At 37.4% G+C, this 26,069-nt stretch overlaps 1 protein-coding gene across 1 annotated transcript in view; it reads right to left on the minus strand.

The window, feature by feature from the left end:
- Positions 1 to 5,647: 5,647 nt before the first annotated feature.
- The window catches only part of LOC139728315 (C2 domain-containing protein 2-like), a 94,891-nt gene continuing 74,469 nt past the window's right edge, over positions 5,648 to 26,069 (minus strand). The window contains exons 14-18 of the mRNA XM_071639264.1: positions 23,393 to 23,453; positions 20,878 to 21,093; positions 19,968 to 20,150; positions 8,530 to 8,559; positions 5,648 to 5,777 (exon numbers count right to left, since the gene is read on the minus strand). Coding sequence (XP_071495365.1) covers positions 5,650 to 5,777; positions 8,530 to 8,559; positions 19,968 to 20,150; positions 20,878 to 21,093; positions 23,393 to 23,453 — 618 coding nt within the window. The 3' untranslated portion in view covers positions 5,648 to 5,649. The remainder of the gene's footprint in view (positions 5,778 to 8,529; positions 8,560 to 19,967; positions 20,151 to 20,877; positions 21,094 to 23,392; positions 23,454 to 26,069) is intronic.

A 26,069-nucleotide genomic window follows, 5' to 3' on the forward strand; every position in this document is an offset into this window, starting at 1 on the left:
AATTGGCCAGACATAATAGCCCTCTTGTAGCTTTTAATTTCATATTTACTTTTTTTGTGTGTCAATTTATTGCCAAATATTCAATATTCAAGTTTGAAATAAATGGTTTATACCATTTGTACTGAGTGGACATCATTATTTTTCTATGTCAACTAACATCATCTTGGAGTGAAAAAGGTTCAATGTTTTTTTCGCAATCAAATTCATTTACCGGTACAAAATTTTATTTGGCCTTTTAACAAACACTGCTAGAGTGAATTTATTTTCCTTTTTTTTCAAATCAACTACTGCTACACATAAAACAACTGTGAAAGTAAATACATCTTTCTATACATACACCCAAATATGTATTTCTACATTATTACTCAGCATAATACTTCACAAACATGATACATCAAATCCATGAGCCTACACTCTAGAATTGCACAAACTGCAGTGATAAAGTCAAACATACACACTGAGTTTAAACCCAAACATGCTAAATTCATCAAGTGCTGAACCATTTTGCTTTGGCCAGTATGCACTGGTTCATCTTTTCATAGGATGATAAGATATAGCATTCATCCAAATGAATACAAGTGTAAAAACTGTTCTCTGTTGATTTCATTTCTTCAGAGGACACAGAAATATGTACAATGATGTCACATGTACACTTGTGTTGTAGGAGGGACTAGATTTAGCATATTTGGGGACTTAACTCTTTTAAGTACACAAAAAGGAAATGAAAAAAAAAATCACATCAATGTGTCATGACACATTCTCAAGTTATGCTTTCAGCATCATTGCTGACTCTTCTTCAACTTGAAATTATTCCATCAAAATGTGTATAAGATTAATATCAGAAGGCACTGTTTCTTTAACAGTAGAAAACTTCAGCGGCATTTGTACAAATACATACAATCATCTGAACACACTGAGAAGAACAAAGAAGAAGAAGAGGAAACAAGAAAATGCTGCAAATCTAACTTTTAAAATAAATAGATTCTCATCACTTCCCATCCCCTCCCCCCATATATAGATTTTAAAAAAAAATAAATGTGAGACATTGAATGTGGCAGGTATTTAACTCTGGGAAGAGATAGAAACAAACTAAGGTTGGCTGTACTTTTAAAGCTGGGTGCGCTACATATGGTGAGTGTCATAACCTAACACACACAAACACACAAAAATAACCCCATAAGATACACCACTACCCACCAATCAGCACCGCGTATCTTTTTGTTAAATGTAAAGAATCTCCACATTTCTTACCAGTGATGTACAGCTTACTGGATAAAATTATTACACTGAATCAATAATCCCTACACGCTGAGCATTTCAATGAAATAAACTGCAAACCCTTGTCCGAATCATGAGCAATATCTATATGACATGAGTTGGTGCCAAAAATATTTACACTGACTATAATAAATACCTGTACAAGTCAAACATCAACATCATCCACAAAAGCAAGCATGAATGAAATTTGAGAATAGTGCCACAAAATATAGTCCTTTGGACCGCAATCAAAACTAAAGAAAATCATAATCATCTCTTTTTAATAGACTGTGTGATACAAAAAGGTACAAAAACATTCACTTTTGCAAAAAGGGAGGCATTTGAGTGAAGAACGAAATAGAGGAGTTACAGATTTGCAGGCACCTAGTATACATCTGAGTAGTTATTTGTTCTTTTGTGACAGAGGTTTGGTTGTAACTAGGTGAATATCCAATTCACCTATAGACATGTTTAATCTGTTAAAGATATTTTCCTGAAAAATTCATACTAAATGAAATTATCTCCCCCATGCATTCACACTATTTTCGTTTTGTTTTGTTTTTCATGTTATTGGGAGTTGGATGCAAGGAAATGTTGTTTGATTATCAATTCAAACATTTACTTTGTTCTTTGCCCATTTTCACTGAGATTCCTTGTTAAGGAAGAGAAAACTAGCCATGTACCAAACTGTTGGCTGGTCCAATTCTTGCTCAGATAAGGGTTATTGGTACAGTACACTCTTTTCATCAATGCTCGTTGGTTGATATGAACACAAAAATTGAACACAGATTCATGCAAGCATTTCGTTTTTTTACAACGTACATATTTTACAAAGAATTCGGAGCGGAACAACAACACGACCCATAATGCATCTGCCCCTTGTGTTTAATTTCCTCCTTGCAGCTGAGGTCTTGTGTGCATTGGCCAATTACTTCTAGGCACAAAATTCTTCCTCAAGCCCTGCATAACATTTTGCAAAATATAAGGCATTTTAGTGACTTTTGTTTGATTTGTTAAGTTTCATTCGCAACTTTGAAGCTTTTGTGTTATTGATAAAAATGAATGCATTATGACTGCTGCTATGGCTACCACGGATATCGTATACCATGCCCCTTGAATTGACAGAAATATAATTATACAGAGGATGAATTTGAATGAGAAACCCAGTTGGTTGTTATGGTGGTGTTCAATGCACCCAGCATGATGAAATGGTTTGTTCTTTTGCAGTCAATACCTAGAATTTTCAATGAGTGAATTTCAAAACTCATGCAGCATACATGCAATGGGGGGATCGAAGTAGGTTGGTCCCCACCTTGACTTTAAGGTGAAGCCTGAATTGAGACTAATCCCAAGGATCTCTCTTCCAGGCCTTGCTGGGAGATATCAGACGAAGCCCGCCCTCAGCCGCCCGCTGTTTGCAAGTTGCAAGCTCTCCCCATAATTTTCCATACATTAACCACAGGAGGTCTATCAGCCAAGGGTAAATCTCATCACAACTAAACCCAATCAACCACCATATGATATGTGACTATGCCAAGCGTGTATGTCAAATATGAATACAATTCTGCTATTGTGTCACATTCTGTCCGTGAACTCCACCGTCACCACACAAGCCTGATAAAGCCACTAAACATCAATTGTCCTAATTTGAGTATTGTCGTATAATTATATATATCCCCTCCACTCTGATCTTTATTAGTTCTTGTGATTTGCAAAATTTAGATATTCTCCAAACCTCCCACAGAATGAAAAGAAAACTGGCAACCAGATAAACATTACTGCACGACAATCCATCTTCAAGTTTAGATGCAGTCAGTTATTCAGGAAATGTAGCATTAACACAAAATGGGTCAACTCAAGCCTGACTAGTGACTTGCTTTATGTCTTCTCAGCATTTTTTAATTTTCAAAACCTTTTTTTAGACTTTGGGATTTCACCAGGAGGTAGTTTACACATTAAACATTACCTTTTTTTCTCTTCTATCTTTTATATATTTTTCTTTTAAGCACATTTCCACCATGTTTGTGACTTTAAAAGGCTGATGTGGTGAGTGGTCACACATCTAATCATGGTCAGCCGGTTGTCTGACGGACAAGGCTCCTTCACGACGGGGTGAACAAACTTCCACAATTGCCACTTTTCATCCACCCAGGCATGTTAGAATCTGACTCGACAAATGCAAGGCACACACCTCCCCCATGTCCTCTCTCAAATATCTGATCTGCGTATCTGTGATGAATTTCCCTGCTTTTTACTTCTCCAATCCTGTCTCCAGTTCTCCAGCTAGTCTACCGCTCGACATCAATGGCAGGGGTCAAGGTTCAAAGTGCAATATGTAAATTTCAGATCTACGACCTCTGCCTACACCGGGGTCAAACTCCAAACTGCAGCATCCGCATGGATGAATCCTCTGCAAGACAAAATAGCAATAAAGTATTAACCCATTGAGGATGGGCTGATTTTGCTACAACACGCATTTCCTATAGACACTTGCCCAAGTATGCTTGGGGCTCGTCTTTAACAGCTTAATATGAAATATGCTTGATATTTAACTTAATAACCGCATTACATTCAGCTACAAAATCTTGGAAGAAATCCTCATTATTATACTAATGATGCACAGGATAGAGTGTGTTAGTGAAGGTGCGGCGCGCTCGAGAGTATTGACAATGGTGCGACATGCACGAGGCGCAGCCGAGTGCATGTTTGCAACCGTTGTCAATACTCGAGAGTGAGCCGCACCTTCACTAACGCCACGAAATAATCCTGTGCATCATTAGTTTTATAAAATGGGTCGAAAACTAACAGCATTATTCACGTACCTTTGTGGGTCAATACCAGTCAGCTACATGTAGCACTCGCTCAAAAGTCAAGATGTCCGAAGATGTTCGTCCCAAACATTTACGCAGGTCGCACTCGGAAATCCCGCACGCGCACACTCACCTAGTACTGTACGTACGTATAAGAGTATACGTACGCCACATACTGTTATGCACAAGAAAGGCCGCCGGCTGTTGTGGCAGCCCGCGGCCCGAACTAGAAGTTGTTTACAGGATTGACAGCGCGTATAGTAGCGCGTGACGCACTTGTAACAACTGATTGAGTGCGCACTGCTAGTGTAAAACATTGTGACGTACGTCAGGCCAGGGAGGTGGAAGAGAGACTCTTCTTAGTGCTTACCTGAAGAAAATAATGCACGCACACGTGACTCATTTCAGCGCTTCCAATTGGCTACATCCTTGAACCCATTTTATAACACTAAATAAACTTTGTAACATGCACATATAAGAGGTATCTGTTTCATATTATTCACTGGACTCCTACATTTGTTTCTCCACGATTACAGTAAATGATATTCTGAAGATTGTTCTACATTGTATTTCAGTTAAGGTCAGAGTAAAGAGCAAATTAGCACGGTACTGTATACGCCAAATATTTCGCGAGGCTTCTATTTTCGCGAATTTCGCAAGTCAGGTGCTATTCGTGAAATTAACTCTTTATGTGCCACGTTCGCACGCCCGACGCAGTCGACGGCGTGCCAACTTCGCATATTCTGCTCAAACGCACAAACCACCCAAAACCGATCGATAAATTGCCGAATGCCACAGAACAATGAAATGGTTTCTTGTGATTCTGTTCCTCTCATATTTAGCTTGCATTTTATGTGATAAATGACTAGCCATCAGTGTTCCCTGCTGGATTTGCGTGTAAATTCTACGTTTCTGCCACTGTTTTGTGTGCAAAGTCAGGCTTTTACAGGTAATGTACCTACTGGTCATTTGAAAGAAAATATATGATAGATTTGACATGCAATTTACATCAAAGCAAAGATTGCCATTTTCTCTACAACTTTGCGCACTACATGTCCAGCTCAACAGAAAATGTCAAAAGCTACATAGATTTGATAAACAAAATGTTTTCTCAAAGTATGACTACCTTGGTGTCTCAAAATAATGTGGCACTCAGGGGGTTTCTTCCATGGCACATAAAGAGTTAAAGACACGCGCAAATATTGACTCTGATCCCCATGTGGATGTGACGTACGCTTGTACTGGTACATTATCTCCGTTCAGTACAGGACACTACGATCACAAATTTAACCATTCGCGATATCTTCGGGAATTCCCGGTTCGCGAAAATTTCGACTCGCCAAATATATGGCGTATACAGTAGATGGACATGTTTTATGAATTTGATATTCATTTAACATTAAATTCATCTAAATCATTTAAAAGTGTAGCAAAATAGGATAACTTTTGAACTACATTACAATATGTAGATATAGTTTCTGCACTGAACAAATAATTGACTAATAATGCTACTATTATCATTATTAAGTGAATTACCTGTCTGGCTTCAAAAAGTTTCATGACTGTACCTTTAGGGTCCCTGTCACACCGTAGACATTGGTAGAGTCTTCTCCATGCTCACTGGACGACTGCTGGACGCTGACACATCACTCTCCGTATCGTCTGCTGAGGGTCTCCGAAGCTCGTACTCACTGTATATCCCAATGTCACCTGAGAACATGAGCCAATCAGAGAAGAGATCGAGATTATGCATCGACACATTCTCTATACACAACCAGCAGGACACCCCCCTCCCCCATGATAACTTTAGCTATGCACATTTTGCCAACTATCACACCAGAATGATTCAGTGACTACAATCACATACACAAAAGAATTCGAGAGATTTGAATTAAAAATGAACCAATTTCTGTATGATGCCCACTTCGAAAATATCTTTATCACAAATCATTTACCCAACATAGCTTTAGGCATACTGCTGGTTTGCAAAATTCTTTTACACCTTGGAACACATCAATTCAATACTAGTACAAATGCTTGATGAGCAAATGACACCAGCTTTAAAAGTGGGCAAACATCTAGTTGGTGAATTTCAAAATTTGCAATAGTCTAAACTCTGACCTTGCTTCAGGTCAAAATTCAATATTAACATGTCGCTTGGAAAAAAAGAAGTAGATCTTAACCCGTTGAGGATGAGTTGATTTTGTTTCAACACGCGTTTTCCAAAAACATCTGCCTGAGTATACTGGGGACTAGTCTCAAATGGGTTAATTAAAAAGATCATTTTCATAACCTTTTGTACACCAATATGTCCACACAGCAGCTGAATTTTATGCATATATTATACCTTTTATTTCTTACCCATATTCACATATTTCACTTTATTTAATTCAGTTCTGTAGTCGGTGACTTTATCAGAGGCAGAATACACATGTTGTACATTGTATATACGCACTTAGATGGCTGCATATTCTAACAGCAGAGTATGTAATTTGTGCGAATCGAAATCAAATTTAACAATTGTGATTTGAACAAGGTCACTGTGCAGATATACAATACAGCTGGACTGTTGACAGATTTCAATTGAATTCAATGTGACAGCATAGAGATACATGCGACACATTCAACTTTGCCGTCACTAGAAACCAAACACTCTTGAATGCTATAGCCACATGATGAGAGCATCAAATTTCCTGCAAGAGTGGGGCTGGGGCGGAGCTGTATTTCCTTTCCACCTCTTTTTTTTTTTTATATTGATTGCAGGATTAACATGCAAAAACATTCATACAAAAGTGTGCCCTCAGCTTTACGGAATAATCCACATCATTCACAAGGTGCATTGAGCAAGGTGCTTTAATTCTTGATTAAAATGAAAAATCAAAAGCAAATTTGAAGAGAGTATCACTATATTACATGTAGACCTGTTTGGTTTTGATGTTGTTTTATGTGAAATTCTCTATAAAGCAATAACTAGGGGGCTTCAAGCATTCCTAAAAACAGTTAATTCATGCACTGTCCAATTCATGCACCTGACTCCTTTTATAACTCAATGAATCATCTCTTCCCAACATACATGCAGGTTAAAATTGTTGTCAATGCTTTTTCAACACAATAGGTCTATAGCTTTACTAGGTTTTAAGAACTGAAACTTATGTCATCCATAAGTGAGAGAGCTTCCAAAATCTGAAGAAAAGATTCTAGTGCATTGGTATGTCAGTGCATTTCAAATCAGCTACACATATTGAAGTCCCTCAGTTATGGCTGAAATAGACATTAACATAAAAGACAGTGCCAAAACCAAAAAGGCCTATAGTTACAGCTTGCAACTGTTAAAGGTTAGCAAAGTTACCATCATACATGACCATCAAAATCATGAGAAAAAAAGTACCCTGAGTAATGAAAATTTCATGGGTTGCTATTTTCTTCAATACTAAACATTACGTTTACATGTATAATCTGACCAATAGCATCACTATGTGATATCTGAACTTTCCAATTTTTTGTCTGATTCAACGAAACTTTCACAGTTCTGTCTGTTGAACTCTTACAGAGTCCAAGTGTTGACAGAATACAGTTTTAACTAAATGTTTTCTGAAGACTTCTGTAAAGCAGTGTGCAAATTTGAAATAAGTCAACAATGAAACACTTCACAGAGGCCAGCTGTGACACAAGCACTTCAATAAAACATGCATTACCACCACCAAAAAAAAAAAAAAAAAAAAAAAAAAAAAAATTCAACACATCAGTGATCTTATCCAAAGAAGTAAAGTTATCTATCAATTCAATAGACTGGTCCACTTTTTTAGTAGTGCCTTGAACTTTGATCATGCGAATCTTCATTGAAAAAAAATAGAGGAAGTTTTACATACAAGTTGTTCAGCCTTTGATACACAGAACCCAGAAGAGATAGAAAAAAAAATGTCTGCATACCATACCTTTATTAATGTTCAAAAACCTCAAATATATAGTAAAGCGCCTGTTCCCTCTACGCATATTTCTTTCCAGATATAGTACGGGATGTGAAGGCACTTTAATACATACTGCACATCCAAACTGCAATAAAAAAGTAGAGCTGCAATTGATTAGTGGTGACATCCACATCCCACGACCAAAAAGGAAAAAAATGAAAAGAATTACAAACAAAAATACTATAACATACAAAAGAAGGAAAAGAAACATACACATTAACATAATATCTACAGGATTGTCAAAACTCGCAAAGTTTAAGCAAGGAGGAAGAAAGTAAAGATATAACATTACCACCATCGAAAGAGAAAAAGATTTTAAACAAAATAAGCTCATGTCGTGTGATTGTCAAGTAGTGCACTGCCCAACGCAACTTAAGTCACTTTGTGCAACAGGTTAACTGGCACTAACTACAGTGGTCAAGAACATACATGGAAGATATGTGTATGTGGAAGCATGAGCAGGGGCATAGAGAGACTGGTAAAGATGCTGTTACCTGAATGTGTACGTCCATCGTTGATACAGTCTTCATGCACAGGACAGTCATGGGGGGTAAGCCACACAAGGAGGAAGAAGGGAACACCACTCAAAAACATCAGTTGCAAAAAGGCTTGAGGGCCTGGACACTATGGGGGTATCAAGGGTACACAGAGACAGGTGGCACTCTGGTGGCATGGTGTTACCATGGTGACGAATGGGATGATAGTACCACAGAGGGTGGAGTGGACTCACTGGTAGGAGGTTGGAAGGGGGAGGGGCTGGTAGGAGGGTCATGTTACTGGGAGGAGAAATGGGTTACTGGTTTAAGACTGGAAGAATACGTACAGGAGAACAAGAAAACAGGTACGATGGCAGGGCCAGTGGTAGAGGCTGGTGTATTTAGTGGTTTAAGACTGGACAGGTATAATTGGCTGCGAAATGGGATGACTGGAGGGAGGCTGGGGCTATTGGTGGGAGTATTGGTGGGAAGCTGGGGTATTAACATGTATGAGGGGTTGGGATGAGTTAGTAGAAGTTCAAGGAGGAACAAAGGGTGAGCAGCCAATGAGATGGAATAGGTTCAGGTGTACATGGGTCTCAAGAAGGGGAACATATAGTTATCACAGGAATGGTTAGATCATGAGAACAGAGAATGGTAAACTAGGGAGGAATACACAAAGCAGACGGCTGGAATACACTCATCAGAGAGGGCATAGAATTAGGAAAGGATGCAGGAGGGGATGCAGTTATCTGGTAGGAAGTCATCCAAGAAAACTTCAACAACAAGGGCTTTGGTAATCATGAAGGGGGTACAATTAGCATGGGAAGATTTGATGAACAAAAGGCAAATGGTATTTAGACACATAAAAGGTTTTAAACAAACACAAAATCGAAGTGATGACATATGATGGCAATGATCATGGGGCAGTTATAGCAAACAAGAATTTAGTCAAGATAAAGTAATGGATGCAATGATACAGGAGACTGTACAAATCTGATTACATCAATTAAGGATGACAGAGAAATGATAACGAAGGACAACAACAACAACAACAACAACAACAACAAAAATGACAATAACAAAGCTATCACAGATTGCTATGGCATGGGAAGGAGTAATGATTTTTATAATGAACAACAATCAACAAACAAAAAAACCCTTAAAGATTTAAAAACAAAATGAAATTGCAGGAGTAAAAACAGTGGAGGAATGGACAAAATGAGCACGGAGACATGCACATACAAACAGTGGCCACGATGGGCCACCTGAGCAAATGTTGTTCTGGGACAAAATAGTGAGTTCAGTGACCACACACTAAATGCATTCATTCTGTGCATATCATGAATGGTGGGAATGCATCCAATGTTTACGTGTTGATGTCACTGTTGCCCATAATTCCCAATATGTTAATTCAGTATTACAAAGATTTTTTTTTCATTTTCTGTAAATTGTATGTCACTCTGCCTTGGATTAGGAATCATGTAATACCCATGAAGTCCACATTTGGAACAAAATGAGCAGATTAAAATGGCAAAACTCATTGAAAATTGTGTATGTACAGAAACAATACCCTGGTATTCTTACATCTAAACTGTTTCAAAGTGTTTTAAATGGTTTAACAGAAATGTGTCAGAAGGAGTTACTGCAAACTTTCATTCTCCTTCAACAAAAAAAAAAGCAAAGGCATGTTTATAATGATACTAAACCTCAAACATCATGAATGTGAGACATTGTATGCACATACACACTTACATATATTCATACAAACATACAACCACACAAACAAATAGAAAAGAGCTTGACAAAATCACGTTTCTATATGTACTATTTTTATTCTCTATTAAGTGCATTGTCTGCACTGTTTTGCACATGTCTCAAAATATCAAAGGAAATACCAAAGTATCATATAAAGTTCAGTTAACCATCCCAGAGTAGGATGAAACATGATAAAGGCAGAATAGTTGACTGCCTTTCAACTATTGGCATGAACCCTTTCTTAAGATATTATTGAAATCATATCTATATATGATTTCATCAATTTAGAATTGACTCGTATACAATGAAAAAAAAAATATGCGCTTTAAGCAGACAGAGTCCAAAAAAGGGGGAAAAGTCAGCAAATCTTGGGACATTTTGTGTTGAGCATTGTACTTTGAAAGCCTTCTCAAGTCATGGAAATTATTGCAAAAAGGTGAATAAAGATTTGAAAAAATAGATATTACAGCAGAAAAAAAAAACCCAGTAAGCACAGAACAAGGCAGAATTTAACCCTGAATATATCTTTTTCTTTTTTTGGTGGTTATCCAGGTTTTTATATATTTCTTTCTTTCTTTCTCTTCACTTTCTATAATCATAGTTTTCTTTGTGTGCATATGTGTTTGCTTTCTTTCTTAAGAAAGTAGATTTAAGTTATCCAGTAAATGTAAGTTATCAAGAATGAAAATATTTCTTTGTTTGTACATGAAACATTTGTATCATGGTCACATTTCTATCCAGTGAAATGATGACTTGAATGCATTAGGCAAATGAGCACCTATGGTTTTGATCTCCTCTAGACTTTTGATTCAGATTTTAACTTTTTGTGAGATAATTTGAAACCACTTACAATGGAACAGTAAAACAGTATAGTCCTAATAGAATAAGAGATCCACATTTTATTGTGACCACTCTGTTTTGCTTTGTTTTTGAATACTTCAAATAAACTTTCAATTTCTCATTCAATTTTATGGTCTTTAACCCATTAAAAACTAGTCCTTAGTATTCTCAGGCTGGGGTGAATGGGAAATGTGTGTTACAGTGAAATATAACATATACATAGTGGCTTCTACAATCATCTCACAAAAAGTTAAAAACCTGAATCCCCAACTCAACCAAAACTATACCAGCCTTTTCAGCACTGCTGCTTTGAAGCTCCAAAGCAGTTTTCCTTTTTCCCCAAATAAATATTAAGTGACTATCAAGATAAATAGATGATTAATGAAATAAAATGAATAAATAAGTTAACGACAGTACGTTTAGACCATTGTGGCGATTCAGTTTCAAAAACTGTTGAATTTGCTGACAAGGTTTTTTGATGATATTCAAATGCATGAAAAATCACGACCCCACAGCATAGTTTTGAAAATTATGCTCTTCCTTTTACAAGATCTATAAACAAATATAATCACTATGCTGATAGACTGTTAACTTGATTATCTAATTTAACATTTTTTTTTTATTCATTGGGAAACATTAATTACATTACATTCAGTCACTTCAACATTTTGTCTTTGTTTTTAAAGAATTTAGTATTCATTTCCAATTTTCTTTTTTTTTTTTTCATAGCTCCATATTTACACAAATTGGCAACTCTTAACATCAACAGTCATGTAGCTCAGATTTTCTTAACCGGAAATGTTGTCAAACATCACTTTTAATGTTATTCACGAGAAATAAGTAAATTCTTGTTCAGGAGTTGATGAAACCAATTATAATTTCATAGTAAATCAAAAAAATATCCCTACATTCCTATGATCTACATTTTGACTTCTTTCTTTAGACACGTTAAAGAAAAGCCAGCATTCTGCAACTTGAAAGAAAACTATTGCAAAAGTGGAAATTTTTGCGAGAGTGATTTTTAATGCATATTCTGGTAATATGAATTCCACGTTTCTAATTCTGTAGAATCACAATACAGAATAGTAATCCACAGGACGAGCAAAACTAAACTCTATGTTTTTATCTTTGCACTAGTTTTATGTCACAGGAAGTGCGCAAAAATCTCCACAACACAAAAATTCCACTTTCAGAGTATAACCCAACTGTAAAATTCACCTAGCAAAGAAAGAAGTGCAGTAAAGTCTTAAAGAAATGTGCACAAATTGATCTACATCCACGGCACAGTGCTTGGCTATGGCATAGAAAGCACACTCAGCTGATCTTACTACCATTCTTGACAGAAACAGAGAGAAAAAGTCTTGCAATAGTATAGCATTGGAGAGAAACAGGCAAAATTTGTCTTACACCGAAATACTTTGAAAGACTTCTCTGTGAGCATTATGTCTGAAGCTTTTCAAACAATGTCATGGGAAATCATGCCATCGAAAATTTTTCATCCCCATGCTAAAAGTTTTGATTGGCTTGCCCTTGGGTATACCCTGTAAGGAAGAGCAGTGTTGAGCCCAAGAATATGGCATTTTACACCTTAGAATGGTAGATATACATTGTAAGGAGTGAATATCACAGAGCCAACAAACCAATATGTCATGGATTATTGTGGAGATGTTTTGTTTTCACAGTTATCTACATTGATATCAACTTCCAGGGCTAAAGCTAATCTGTGCTAAGGGTTTCTTTATATTGCTAATAGAGCTTGTGAAGTTTCCAGATTCTATTTTTATCATCGTTTTCATTTTCTGATGCAATGGAGCACTAGTGGCATATCTTTATTGATTAATCCTTTATTTGTTCAGCATCATTATTCCCCCTTAATCAGTTGATAGCACTTCTGAACTTCCTACAATCATAAATATATTACATGCAAAGAAGCAGAAGCTACAATGAATACTAGAACTTGTGATAACCTAATTCATCTTTGCAAGATCATCATAGTTGTAGACAAAAAACCCCACTTTTTCAAAGTGAGTATTTCATTGAATTTGTAAATCACATCTTAAATAAACTTTGCACTTGACTGTTACTCAAACAGGAATTACAAATTGAAAGATTTACAAACTGTACATTCATCACCTAAAATACATTCTATTTGCACATTTCTTTGTATCTGTTTTCTCACTATCCCACCCTCAGTCAAAGAGAGTATCCTATCATATATGACGGACATACTTTCCTCCTATACCTGTCTCTTGGTAAAGAAGAAAAGATGACAAATTTGTGGGGATATACCAATAACCTGCTCATTTTCATTCTGTAACATTTCAATTAAGCTACAGATATAAAGTAATAAATAAAGCAAGACCAGCTTGACTGTATAATAACAAACAATGCTTTACATTTCATTTCATTTCGGGGTGGCAAAGTATGACACTGCGTATCTGGTACTAAATATGGACCTTCTCCTTCTCTGAGTATACACAAATTCCATCAAACTTGACCCGACTTCATTCAAATCAATGATTTCTCCCCAGATGAGGGATCACTGTTTGCGACTTTTTGACGTAGTTTAGTACAGTAAACGCAGAAATTTTCGCGGTGCATTAATTTTCACATATTTCGCGCTACTTCTGGCTAGCGCAAAATCTGAAACCCCTGAAAATATCTTCACAATTTCCTCTGCACATTTTGAATGGGTTGACAATTGCACAGCATGAATTCCAGAACTCGTGAAAATGGTTTTGAGTCGCACAGCGCGAAAAATTAATCACGCAAAAATATCAACGTTTACAGTATTTAACCTCGGTCTGCTATACTTTGTTCGCTAACTGCACGCACGCAGGAGTACTTTCTTCATCACTATGCACAGACATCCGAACACTATTTTGTCAATGAGTAGAGATTACCTAATCCCCTCTAATCCCTGTACTCTCCCCTGTTCTCTCACCATGGCCTTCCCGTTGGACTGAGGCACATTGCAACACCTGAGTGGACATGTTTAAATTAATAGTCTACAACTACAAAGTTAAAGGGATCGTGTAGTTTTGGTTGAGACCTAATTTCAGGTTTTTAACATTTTTTTGGTGAGATAATGAGAAACCTCTTATGAAATATGAAAGAGAAATGTAATTCTATGAGGAATTCAACGTTTATTTGATGAAAATTGGTTTTGAAATGGCTGAGATATCCAAAAAAGAGCGATTCTAATAAGTGTGGGACCCACACTTTATTACGATCACTTTGTTTTACTTTGTTTTTGGATGTTTCAGTCATTCCAAACTTGATTTTCATCAAATAAACTTTGAATTCCTCTTAAAATGGTATATTCTGTACTATACCATAAGTGTTTTCTTAGTATCTCGCAAAAATTCAAAAGCTCAATTCTCATCTCCACCAATACTGTACCATCCCTTTAAGTTTGGAACAATTACTCAAATGCTCATGAAATGATTTGGCAAGTTAAGCTGAACGCCCTGACAGTAGTGACACCATAAGGTTTAATACCCTGCAAAGGAAGTTTGGCTGGTCACATTTCCATCTTCCTTATCTTTAAAGTTTTGCTTGAATAAGGCGTTTGACAGACAAAGAACATTCATCAACATTCAGTTTAAACTCAAGAGAAGTTCAACTGAATGAAACATAAGTGCACTGTAAACAGGATACATTCCCCTAATAAAAACCAAGTGGATCATTTTCAAGTCACACTAGGTACATCAGTTTCCTAACTTCCAATAATGATTGAACAATAACTACTGCCATTACAGCTACGTTGTGGCATCAAATTTTAGCTATGATTGAATATTGTACTAAAGTCTCTAGAGTTGCCAGGCAAAAAGAGGTAAACTATCTAAAAATAGACATTCATTACCCATGTGTTGCTATTCCTTTTACATTGAAGAGTGTCCAAGCCTGTCCAGAAAGACTAACTGGTGTGAAGAAGAAGTCTTCACATTAAGATATGATCAACTGCAGACTGCTCTAGCTAGCTGGAGTGAAATAGAGCTAGTCTTCATGTACAGGTGTTTCCTACATTTTGTAAATCATGATTGTCTGAATTCTAGTCTTTGCACCAGCCACAAAGTCCCAACAGGAAATGAAAGGACGTGTTTGAGGGCTCTCCTAAAGCCTACTGTACCATACCATACCATACCATACTGTACCGTACCGCACCCGTGTCAGAGGTACACTCGAACGCTGCCACAGCGTACCGTATTGTCTCATGCCAAAAGTGGACCACTATCCGATGTGCTTCAAAAGCGAACTGTATCATAATATCATACTGCACCAGAGAACGCTTGAATGCAATGTGGTCCATAAGCGTACCATACCAGAAGTTAGCGTGAGAAGAATGGACGTAAGAGTAGCACACACTGCATCATAATAAAGAGACTTGATTCTCTCTATTTGGGAAGCCTTCATGTAGCGTAAGCGTGCACGAGAAATGATCCTTCGGCTACAAAACAGGTGACCCGGCCTCTGGCTCCTGTCAGAAAATAACTCTTGAGATATCTCCACAGAGCACAGGAACACTCCTAATCTGGTATGGTACAGTAAGGTACAGTGTAATACAGGCACTCTAACATGGCCATAAATGATTGGACCTCATCGTGGATGCAAGGCCTGTGTGCAGTCAGGCGAAGCACCGCGCTACGTCCAACCGCAGCGTGAGGGTGAACTTCCGGTGTGGGGACGAGTGAGGGCGGGGCATGGGGTCTGCAGAATGAGCGTGACGTCACATGGATAGCGGTCTGTCAGGCCTTTCGGTCCTGTCATGTGGCCGAAGGTGAACAGCGCCCTCTGCCCTTTCTATAGTGTACACAGTGCATATTTGTTTTATAAGTTTTTGTTTCACAGCACAGGTGTCAAACAAACATTGTGATGCAACGGCAAATTCAAATATACATTGGCCACAAGAACACACACACAATTTGCATTTGTAGTAACCACGGTGATTACAAATTTGTTTGGTGCCCCCAATGAAGTATGTTTATATGTTGTGGATGTACGTAAGCATTCAAGAAGGTGTTGTCACAAGTATTGCAAGGAGTAGTATTTCAAAACATGTCACAATGTCACGTAGACACAGATGTACGAACGTTCCAATGGAAAATGGTTTCAATGTTGTATTTGGACCCAGATCAAAGTGTAATATATAGAGAGCAAAACATTCAGAAAAATGAAAATAAACACACACACAAAAAAAAACAAAAACAAAAACCAACAAGATCCAGAGAATAGAAAACATTTTCATTGACATACAAAACAAGTAGATATTTTGGTTTTATGAATACATGTATAGTTTTGTTGTGTTGTCAGTAAATGATCATACAGCATGGAAAAAGATGACAAAAATTTGAAGAAAGAATGTAACAAGTGTCATGGGAGGAGAATTAGTGTTCAATAATTAGCAAAGTGTGATCGGTTTGTAAGTAATTCATGAGTTTGAGTACATGCACGTTAGGGTAATTGTGGGTTGATTGCAGGTTCCATGAAGATGACCACATGGTTATCAGTCGCATTAAAAAAAATAAAAATGATGAAGAATTAAATAAATGACCGACAGCAATGAATGTCGATGAGACGGAGAGTGGTCATTGGTCAAAATGTAGGAGAGACATGACAGGGTTGACAAACGAGGGAGAGAGAGAGAGAGAGGGAGAGAGAGGGAGAGAGACAAACAGAGAAATATCACAACATTACCATATGTATGACAGAAAAAACCAAAAAAAAAAAAGGTTACATTCCATGCAGCCTACAATGTGTGTGAGTGGGCCCTGACACACAAGCACAAAATACCAACACACAATTCCGCATAATATGTGATCCACCACAACAAAAGGATCCGAAAGTCGCTGAGGGCTGAGCCGAGAAAATCGAATTTGAAGCCAGGCCATCAAAATCAATCAATCTGTAGGCTACTGGCGCTATCAAAGCTTGAATGAACATCGCGGAGGTTGCTATTAAAGAGCATACCTTCTTTTGTCAAGTGGTGAAAGCTGTGTTACCTCAACTTTTGTAATACCACGATTGCGTCAGAAGGAAAACTTTGAAGGTGGCTTTCTCAAAATGCTGATTTCCTAGCCCACTCAACGTGCTTTCATACAATCATCGATATCTCTGCAACTGAGTACTTTTATGAGTCATGTTGAATGCAAAAGAGTAAGAGAACAGTGTCATGTCATTTTCAGAAAATTGACGTCCCCCGACTTACGGATCCTTTTGTTGTAGCGGGTCACATATGTACGTACTTGCATTAATTCATACCATTCAATTCAAAAAGGATTCTTTTGGTATCATGTCAAGTTGATGATTGGCAATTTCATACTTTATGAACTTTGCAGCCACAGTGTAAAAAAAAAGTAAGCTATGCTCTCTGCCTGCATGCATACAGTCATGTCTGTCCTATGTTTTAATGACTGTATACGCCATATATTTCGCGAGTCTAAATTTTCGCGAATCCGGAATTCCCAACAATTTTGCGAGTGGTTAAATTTGCTATCGTGGAGTCCTGCACTGAACGGAGAAGTGTTCACATGTACGTCACATCCACATCGGGATCAGATTCAATATTTTCGCGTGTCTTTAATTTTGCGAATCGCACCCAACTCGCGAAATTCACGAAAATAAAAACCTCGCGAAATATTCAGCGTATACAGTAATTCATCAGATTTGACATTCTTTTGCTAAAAGTCACATCAAGATGGTAGGCTTACAACTATGCAGGCATTGAGACTATGCTCATTACATGTAATGTGACTATCAGAAGGGAAATTCACACCACATTAAAGTTGATATTTGATTAATAGAATCAAATCTAACAGAAAGGACAGTGATACTTTCTGAGAAGTCCTACGAAGGATAAGAATGTTCACAAGGAATTCTTAAGTTTTGCACATTTTTATGAAACAGTAATAACGGTCACAAACACATTTCCAAACAAGCGGTAGCAATGATATGACTGCCTTGCAACTCTCCTATTTGAACACCAGAATTAGGCAAACTGTTGGAAAAACAAAATGTCGATAATCTAGCAACCATAACCTCCCCCTCACAAGACAAAGACAAACAGTAAATCTGAACGGATTGAACTAATTTCCCTTTAATAGAAGAAAAAATTAATAAAAGAATTTGGGCAAGATCATGGAAGACTTATAGGTGATGACATCATTACCTAATTATATGAAAAATTGTGACTAAAAACAACATCAAGGTTTTGTGAACAGAAAGTGAAACTTAGAAAATTCTCAAACACTTTTCATTTTACTTAGAGTCGTCACTTCATCTGTACATGTACATGTATGTTTGATTCTACTCTATCAAAGTCAGCTTAAACATGGTGAGTGGTGTTTTCCTTTAAGCACAAAGACTTTCTAATTGGCTATTTTCAGCTCCCTACACTCCTAACAAATATCAATTCTGTGTGCCTGCTTCCCCATGATGTCTGAGAACTGGCCTTTCACAAACCTCTTACGAGTGAAGGTTTTGTCTACACTAATGTGATGCTTCGATGGATGCTTTCTGCAATTTTGGTTTCGTAACACTTACAACTTGTCAGCAATTAGTTACCCACAAACTAGTTGTACCTTCTGGGGTACTGCTAAGATGCTGAATTTCTAAAGTGATGGACAACTGAGTGCGACACCAGTTCAGCATGGGAAACAAGCATTTTAGAGTTTCTCTAGACTAATGCTACAACTGTGCATACACAAGAAAATAAGGCTGTTGTTGACAATAATATATGCATCTTCTTTTGCCAAGTCATGCATGGTTAATGTGTACTTTTTGGTGAAACTTTTCTATGAAGACAAAGATTTGAGCAGCCCTGTATCACAGCACTCATGTCTAAATTGTAGATGTCTCAGCACCTACACGTACTATCATGCGAATATGTGTAACTATTGGGCAAATAGAAAAGAAGAAAAAAGATAACTATTGTACTGTAGATGAAAATAAAAAAAATAGAGGCACGCATCAATTGAGGAGTGAATTTATCCTTGGTAGTTCCATGGGGTTAGAGGAAAATCACTCCCATATTCCCAGGGCAAACATAGCTCACTATAAACCCCTATTTTCCTGGAACCAGTTGTGCCATGTACATGTACAAATTGTACAATGTATGCACATGACTGTACAGTGTACCTCTGAGGAGACAATAGGTTAATCTGTCTATGGCCTTTTGAGGTGGAGAGCTTTAAGACGGTTAAAGGGGGAAGTCCACCCTTACAATAAAATTTGTATAAATAGAATCCCAAGAATGAGAGGAACAGGACGAATGAAAGTTTTACACAATTCTGATTCAAAATTTGAAAGCGGATGATATTTTGAAGGCATGACCACTCAAGCAGGAATTGACGACTCCATGATGTAGCACATAAGCTCTACATTCACTTTTTCTGTATATTGAATCCGATAAATTCTCTCATTTTTTGTTTTGTTTTGTTATTGATGGCAGAATATTTTGTTCCATCCAAGGGTTGTATAGAATATCATCTATGATGGCTGTATCAATGGTGCAAGGATGAAAGGAAATTCACTTGATAGGAAAACTGATTTTAGAGCACAAAGCAAATACACTGTAGGAGTGAGCTTGCACGTGATATGACAAAATTGTCAATTTGTGTTTAAATAATCACAACCTCAAACATTCATAACTTTTACAGTTTGCATGAGAATTTGCTCAAAATTTCACTTTCCTCTTCATTTTTTTTTTTTTTTTTTTGTGCTTCTATTCACACAAATCAATTTTCAGTATGGACTTCCCCTTTAACATCGTCTCGCATGCCTAGCCCTACCTAGGCCTAGGAGTCGATGAGGGAAAGGGGGGGGGGGGGGGGGGGGGGGGTAAGGTGCGACGTACTCACCGGTACTGGCTGATCTTGGTTGCCTGTCAGGCACTGTTAATGTCTGCCTAGTAGAGGCCACTGCCACCCCCTTGGCCGGCTTGGGGTGCCCGATGTTCCCCTGGGAGCTATACTGGCGGTCTTTGCTCTTCTGCCTCTTCAGGAAACCAAATATTTTCCTCTTACTTCTCCTTGGTGATGAGTCTAACCAAAATTGAATATATATTCAAAGCATACATAAAAGATGTATGAACCCTATTAAACTTTGACAGACATCTCTCTCTCCTGGACCATCAAACAAAATGATACATGGTAAAATTATTTTCACATCATTTGACAATAGAGAGCACCTGGTATATCATAAGTGCAGCTTTATTTTTAGTAATTTGAAATGTGTTTCATATGTGAAAGTGAAGTTTATCAGATGATGACAATCTGGTGATGATAATCATGGAAAAAACTTTTCCTTTTTTTGAAATACACTGTACCTCTTTTTCGTGTCCTGCTTTAACATTTCCTTCCTGTTGTTCCTTCCATGCTTGTCTTCTTTTTTTTTTCATTTCTTACAAGGGAGCTACCTCGTGTGTGTTTGCTTGTTTGGGAGTATGTGTCTGGGTTCTTTTTTAATTTTCTTTTCTATCAAAGCAATCTGCCATAATCATATCAGTTCAGTAATTAGTTATTGTTCACAAGGAGACTGCAAATTACAAGCCCTGCCTTTCAGCGGCCCTGTCGATTTCCCACAATATTGATTTGGTATGTCGGAAAGGTTACAGTATTTATTGCCAGTTCACAGTATTTACCTTTGTTACACATAGTGTACTAATAACCATGTACAACCAAATAATCTCTAAAATTACCTACAACAAACCACGACTTTTCTGACAATGTATGAACCCATTCATGTGTGCACTTGACTCCTCAGACACACCTGCACTCGTGCTTTCACCCTTCTCAGGGGTGGGAACTTCTAGGGTGTTGGCCTTCTGGTCCCGCCTCAGGGTCCCTGAGGTGTCGTGGCTCTTTGCTGCCTGCCTCGCCCGGTCCAAGTCAGACTCGTCCAGACTCACGCTCCTCGTCGCCTTCTCCTTCTTACTCCGCCGCCGGAAGAGCTTGAAGCCACGCCGACTACGGTTGGGAGAGGCATCTGATGAGAAACAGGGAAGTATTCAAAGCAAGCAAACAAATAAATATGAGAAGTCAGCACTGGTAAAAAGCGAAGAGCAGGAGTACAGTTCAACATGGGTGGAGCCATGCATAGTACCCCACCCTGGCCTCCAGGAGAGATAACAGCATCACACATTTATGTTACAGAACCAACTTCAAGACAAGGAACATACACATTTACACACACTGGCTCAAATTCACGAAGGTGGTTTAAATTCAAGCCATGGTTTATGTCAATTTCTTCTTCGTAAAAACGATTGACAGATTGCGTATGCCAACAGATGTTCAGTAACCAATGCACATTGATATGTGCATATCAAAGGTACGCCTATTTCAAGCTTATTTCAGACCATGGCCTAAATTTAAACCATGGTCTAAGTTAAAACCACCTTCGTGAATTTGGGCCATGAAGATCTTTATATGAATTTCATTATATACACAAATCTAATGTCCCTTTTAAAATACTAAACTATCCCTTGCCAGAATGAAAAACTAGCGGGAAAACAGTGCAATATGAGAGCTCTTCTTTGACACTTTATGAGTCCAAGCAATAATCTGAACTTGCCAAGCTTTTTATTCGCACCAGATTATAATCCATCAAAACTTAACCTAGTTGCAAATCAGCCACGCCCACTCAGGTGGAGTAATTTACCTCAGTCTAATCGACAGGACAGCCATAGGCTGCGTTTATCATCTTTCCCCTGTTTAAACGGCTTTCAAAAGCCGTTTCCAAAGCCCTTTAGAAAGGGCTTCCAAAATAGTTATGTTTATCAACTCTTCACGAACACGATAACTGGCCTGTCACTGCACAGCTGCGTTGCGCAATTCGACCCGAGGAGAAGAGGTCATATAAGGCGTGCATTGTTCGTAACTGCAGTACAATACTACAAAGTCGTTTCAAAACAGCTTTGCGTTTATCACCTTCAAAAGGCTTTTACAAACAGGTTTCTGAAAACCTGTTTAGGAAACCTGTTTGGAAAGCCACAAATTTGCGGCTTTCGAAAAGGCTTTCCAAAAGGGCTTTCAAAACAGCTTTGCGTTCATCAACTCGTAAAAATTCCTTGAAAGCTGTTCGGAAAACCTGTTTCTGCCGAGAAAAAGAGTTGATAAACGCACCCATAGTGACACAAGAATGATTAGAAGGATAACGTAATCTCTTGTCAGTGAAAATCAGTTTACAGACATCTGTGCCAATCACCAAAGAAAACACACCAGCCTACCATTTACCTGCCAATCTGTGAACAAAGCACAGTACGGCTTACCACATTGAATGCTTTGTTTGCATGTTTTTTGTTTGTTTGCTTTATTGTATGAGCATGTTTGCTCCGGTAAGGAAATCACAGTGCTTGCTCTCAATGGTGGTTAAAGGGTTAAAGGGATTGTATGGTTTTGGTTGAGACCTACAGCTATAACGTAAGGTTTCTAACATTTTTCGGTGAAATACAATTTGTAATGAGAAATTTCTACGAAATATGAAAGAGCCTGTAATTCCAAGAGGGATTCAATGCTTATTTGATGAAAATTGGTTTTGAAATGGCCGAGATATTCAAAACAGAGTAATCCTGATAAAAGATGGGACCCACCTTTTATTAGGATCGCTTTGTTTTACATGTACCTTATTTTTGGATATCTCCAAGACCAATTGTCATCCTATAACACAGAATGGTATGCTCTATACTATTTCATAAGTGGTTTCTAGGTATCTCACAAAAATGTTAAAGCCCAATCTCCATCTCCACCAATACTATACCATCCCTTTATATGCAAATGCTGACCCTTTCTCTCATTAACCCATTACAGATGGACTGATTTTGCTATAAAACGCATTTCCCAAGGACACCTGCCTGAGTATACTCAGGACTAAAGGGTGTGTACAGTTTTGGTTAAGGTGAAGATTTAGCTTTTAACGTTTTGTGAGAAATTCAGAAACCATTCTATGAGATGTCAAAGAACATTCAATTCTTTAATAGGGGTATCAAAAATGTATTTGATGAAAATCGGTTTTGAAATGGCTGAGATATTCAAAAACAAGGTGAAACAAAGAGAACCTGATAAAGTTGTGGCCTGTTGCCTTTTATTATTATCACTTTTTTTTGGATATCTTAGCCATTTGAAAACCAATTTTCATCAAATAAACGTTGAATCCTTGTTAAAATTGTATGCTCTTGCATATTTCATAAGAGGTTTCTCATTTTATCTCACTTAGAAATGTTCAAAACATGAATCCCTCACCTCAACCAGTACTGTACAGTCCCTTTAAGATTAAATAGTGGCTTTACCTCTTTTAAAGCTGGTCTCTGCAGGCTCATCACTCAGAGTAGAATAGTCTGTGTTCGGTGTCTGTGGGGTTAATGTTAATACACAGATCAGTGTTTAATAATACAGTTAAACTCTTATCAGCAATCTCTGTAAATGTGTCCTGAATACAGTAACATGGATGTTCGACGTAAATTCAATGAGACAATTTGAAGGCACAACACTTAACTACTACTCATTATTTTTGACTTTATTTAAAGGACAAGTCCACCTTCATATACATAAGAATTGAGAGAATGCAGCAATATTAGTAGAACACATCAATGAAAGTTTGAGGAAAATTGGACAATCCATTCAAAAGTTACAAATATTTTAAGTATCTCCGCAGTCACTGCTGGAAGAGAAGACAACTACAGTGTATGATGTCACATGCGTACAACTATATAAGGAAAATAAAAAGAGAATTCCACAAAACTTTACTTTTTGAATAAAGTGCACAGTTCTTCGACTTGCTACTGATGTATGTTAAGGGTAATATTATTCCCCCTGCCTTCTGAAAGAGAGAAGTCGATTGTTCTTTTGTTATGCGAGAAAAATGGAAATATGTTGAATTTCCTTTATTCTTTCTTTATATCGTTGTACTCATGTGACATCACAAGCTATAGTAGTCTTTTCATCCAGCCATGACTGAGCAGAAACTTCAAAAATATATAACTTTTTAACGGATTGTCCGATTTTGCTCAAACTCTCACTGATGTGTTCTACTAATATTGCTGCATTCACTCAACCCACATGTCTATGAAGGTGAACTTGTCCTTTAATAGAGTACACGCACATAGTTATTACATACATGTATTATATCAAAGAAAAAACAATGTTTCATAAAGTTAAAAATGCTCATACAAATACCTACAATGTAGCAATTCCGGACCACATAAACATAAAAAATCAAATGACATAGTAATTATGTTTTTTTCTGAAAATTTTAGTATGCCTTTGGTCAGTACTTTCCCAATATTCATTTAACTGAAAAAAAATTCAGAATTGTGTATTTCGACTTGGAAGCCAAAGGAGACATACAGTTGTAGCTGCAAGCAACTTCAATAAGTACACTGTAAGTCTTCTCTCTAAGTTTAAAGTGAGTACGTGAAGATAACATAAACCAAAATACCTAGTGACCAGAATCTTGCAAGAAATCATCCTTATACTGTAAAAGTGGATATTTTCGCACGACTAATTTTTCGTGCTTGGCCGGGTAAGAAGAGTTTCACGTGTTTTTAATACCGTGTAATCAAGACATCACGCACAGGAACATATGGCAAGCAATAATATTTGCGTGCTTTTATTTTCGCACTAGTTTCTGGTTGCGCGAAACGCGCGAAAATTACAACACCTCGAAAATTTCCACTTTTACAGTAAATCATACTGGAATCATGCACTTCTTCCTTTTATCTCTCTTCCTTTCGATCCATCCCTCCCCCCACCCCCCCACCCCCCCCCCCCCCCCCCCCACCCCAATCAATCATCCCATCTATGAGAACATTACGTAAAGCAGGCTTCTACATCTAAAGTGTTCCTGGATGTCACATTTGATCGATACACTGATTGAGTTCATTGGAATATTCAAGCTTAAATGTTTATCAAACATATCATACAGACTTATTTTTCAATTTAGTTTTCTTCTTTTTTTTTTTCTTCTTACAGGGTACTAAAGACATACAAAACTCAGAGGAAACGCAGACAATGATGGGTGAAACATTTTGGTGGAATGGGATCATATTTTGAAGTGTAGCAAAAGCTTAGTGATGATGACGATTATTTCAGTCTGTGGAAATTGATGACTGTGTACAGTGCTTCAAGCATGGAAAGTACAAATTGTAGCAGAATAACTCTTCCTTTTTCATTTGAATTAAGGACGGGAATATTAGACCACATACATAGTTTAATATCTATGTGAAATGACAAATGGCATAATACAGTTCATGCAATTTAATGGAAAATTAGAGGAAAGAGATAGAAGTAAAAAGATGTACAATTTACACAATATACATTGTACATGCACACTAATGTAATACAAAGAAATATAGATAGATTGATCGAAAAAGAGATACTAGATCTATCTAGATACGTGTAGATAGATACTTAAGATAGACAGAAAGATAGAGATATAGTGTTCATAAAGCATGTTCTTGTTGTGTCTATTTTTGACAGTTTGCAAATTAAATACAACCTAGGTCCATCACACCCAGTATGATGGCCAGATATGCAGCATGCCAATACAAACATACATTATAAAGAGACGAGCTCACTGACCACAAAAGCACACAAACACAAAACAAAGACCAAGTCAACTGCTTAAAAACATGCATTAGACACAATGAAAAAAAAGGGTCAAAAGACTATAAATATCTCCTACATCTCACCTCTGAATAGATGGAGTGAAATATGTCATTTGAAGTTATCAAAATGTGACTGTCATGACCAAATTATGACACAGGAAATTATGGACCTACAATGCAACATCTTTGAGACAAGTAAGAAGCGCTTTGAATGGAACACATTTTCATTTTCCCCTCCGGTTCTGTAGTACGTAGCTCTGACTGGTACACAAACTGCCAGCTACCTTTACTTCTTTTATAACGCCAAAGGCAAAATGAACAAGAGGACTTTAAAACATCACAAGCTATGTGAATATACAAA

This window comes from Diadema antillarum, unplaced genomic scaffold (assembly GCF_040938485.1).
Source record: "Diadema antillarum isolate AM-2024a unplaced genomic scaffold, OU_Dant_1.0 seq00000172_RagTag, whole genome shotgun sequence".
NCBI classification, from domain to species: domain Eukaryota; kingdom Metazoa; phylum Echinodermata; class Echinoidea; order Diadematoida; family Diadematidae; genus Diadema; species Diadema antillarum.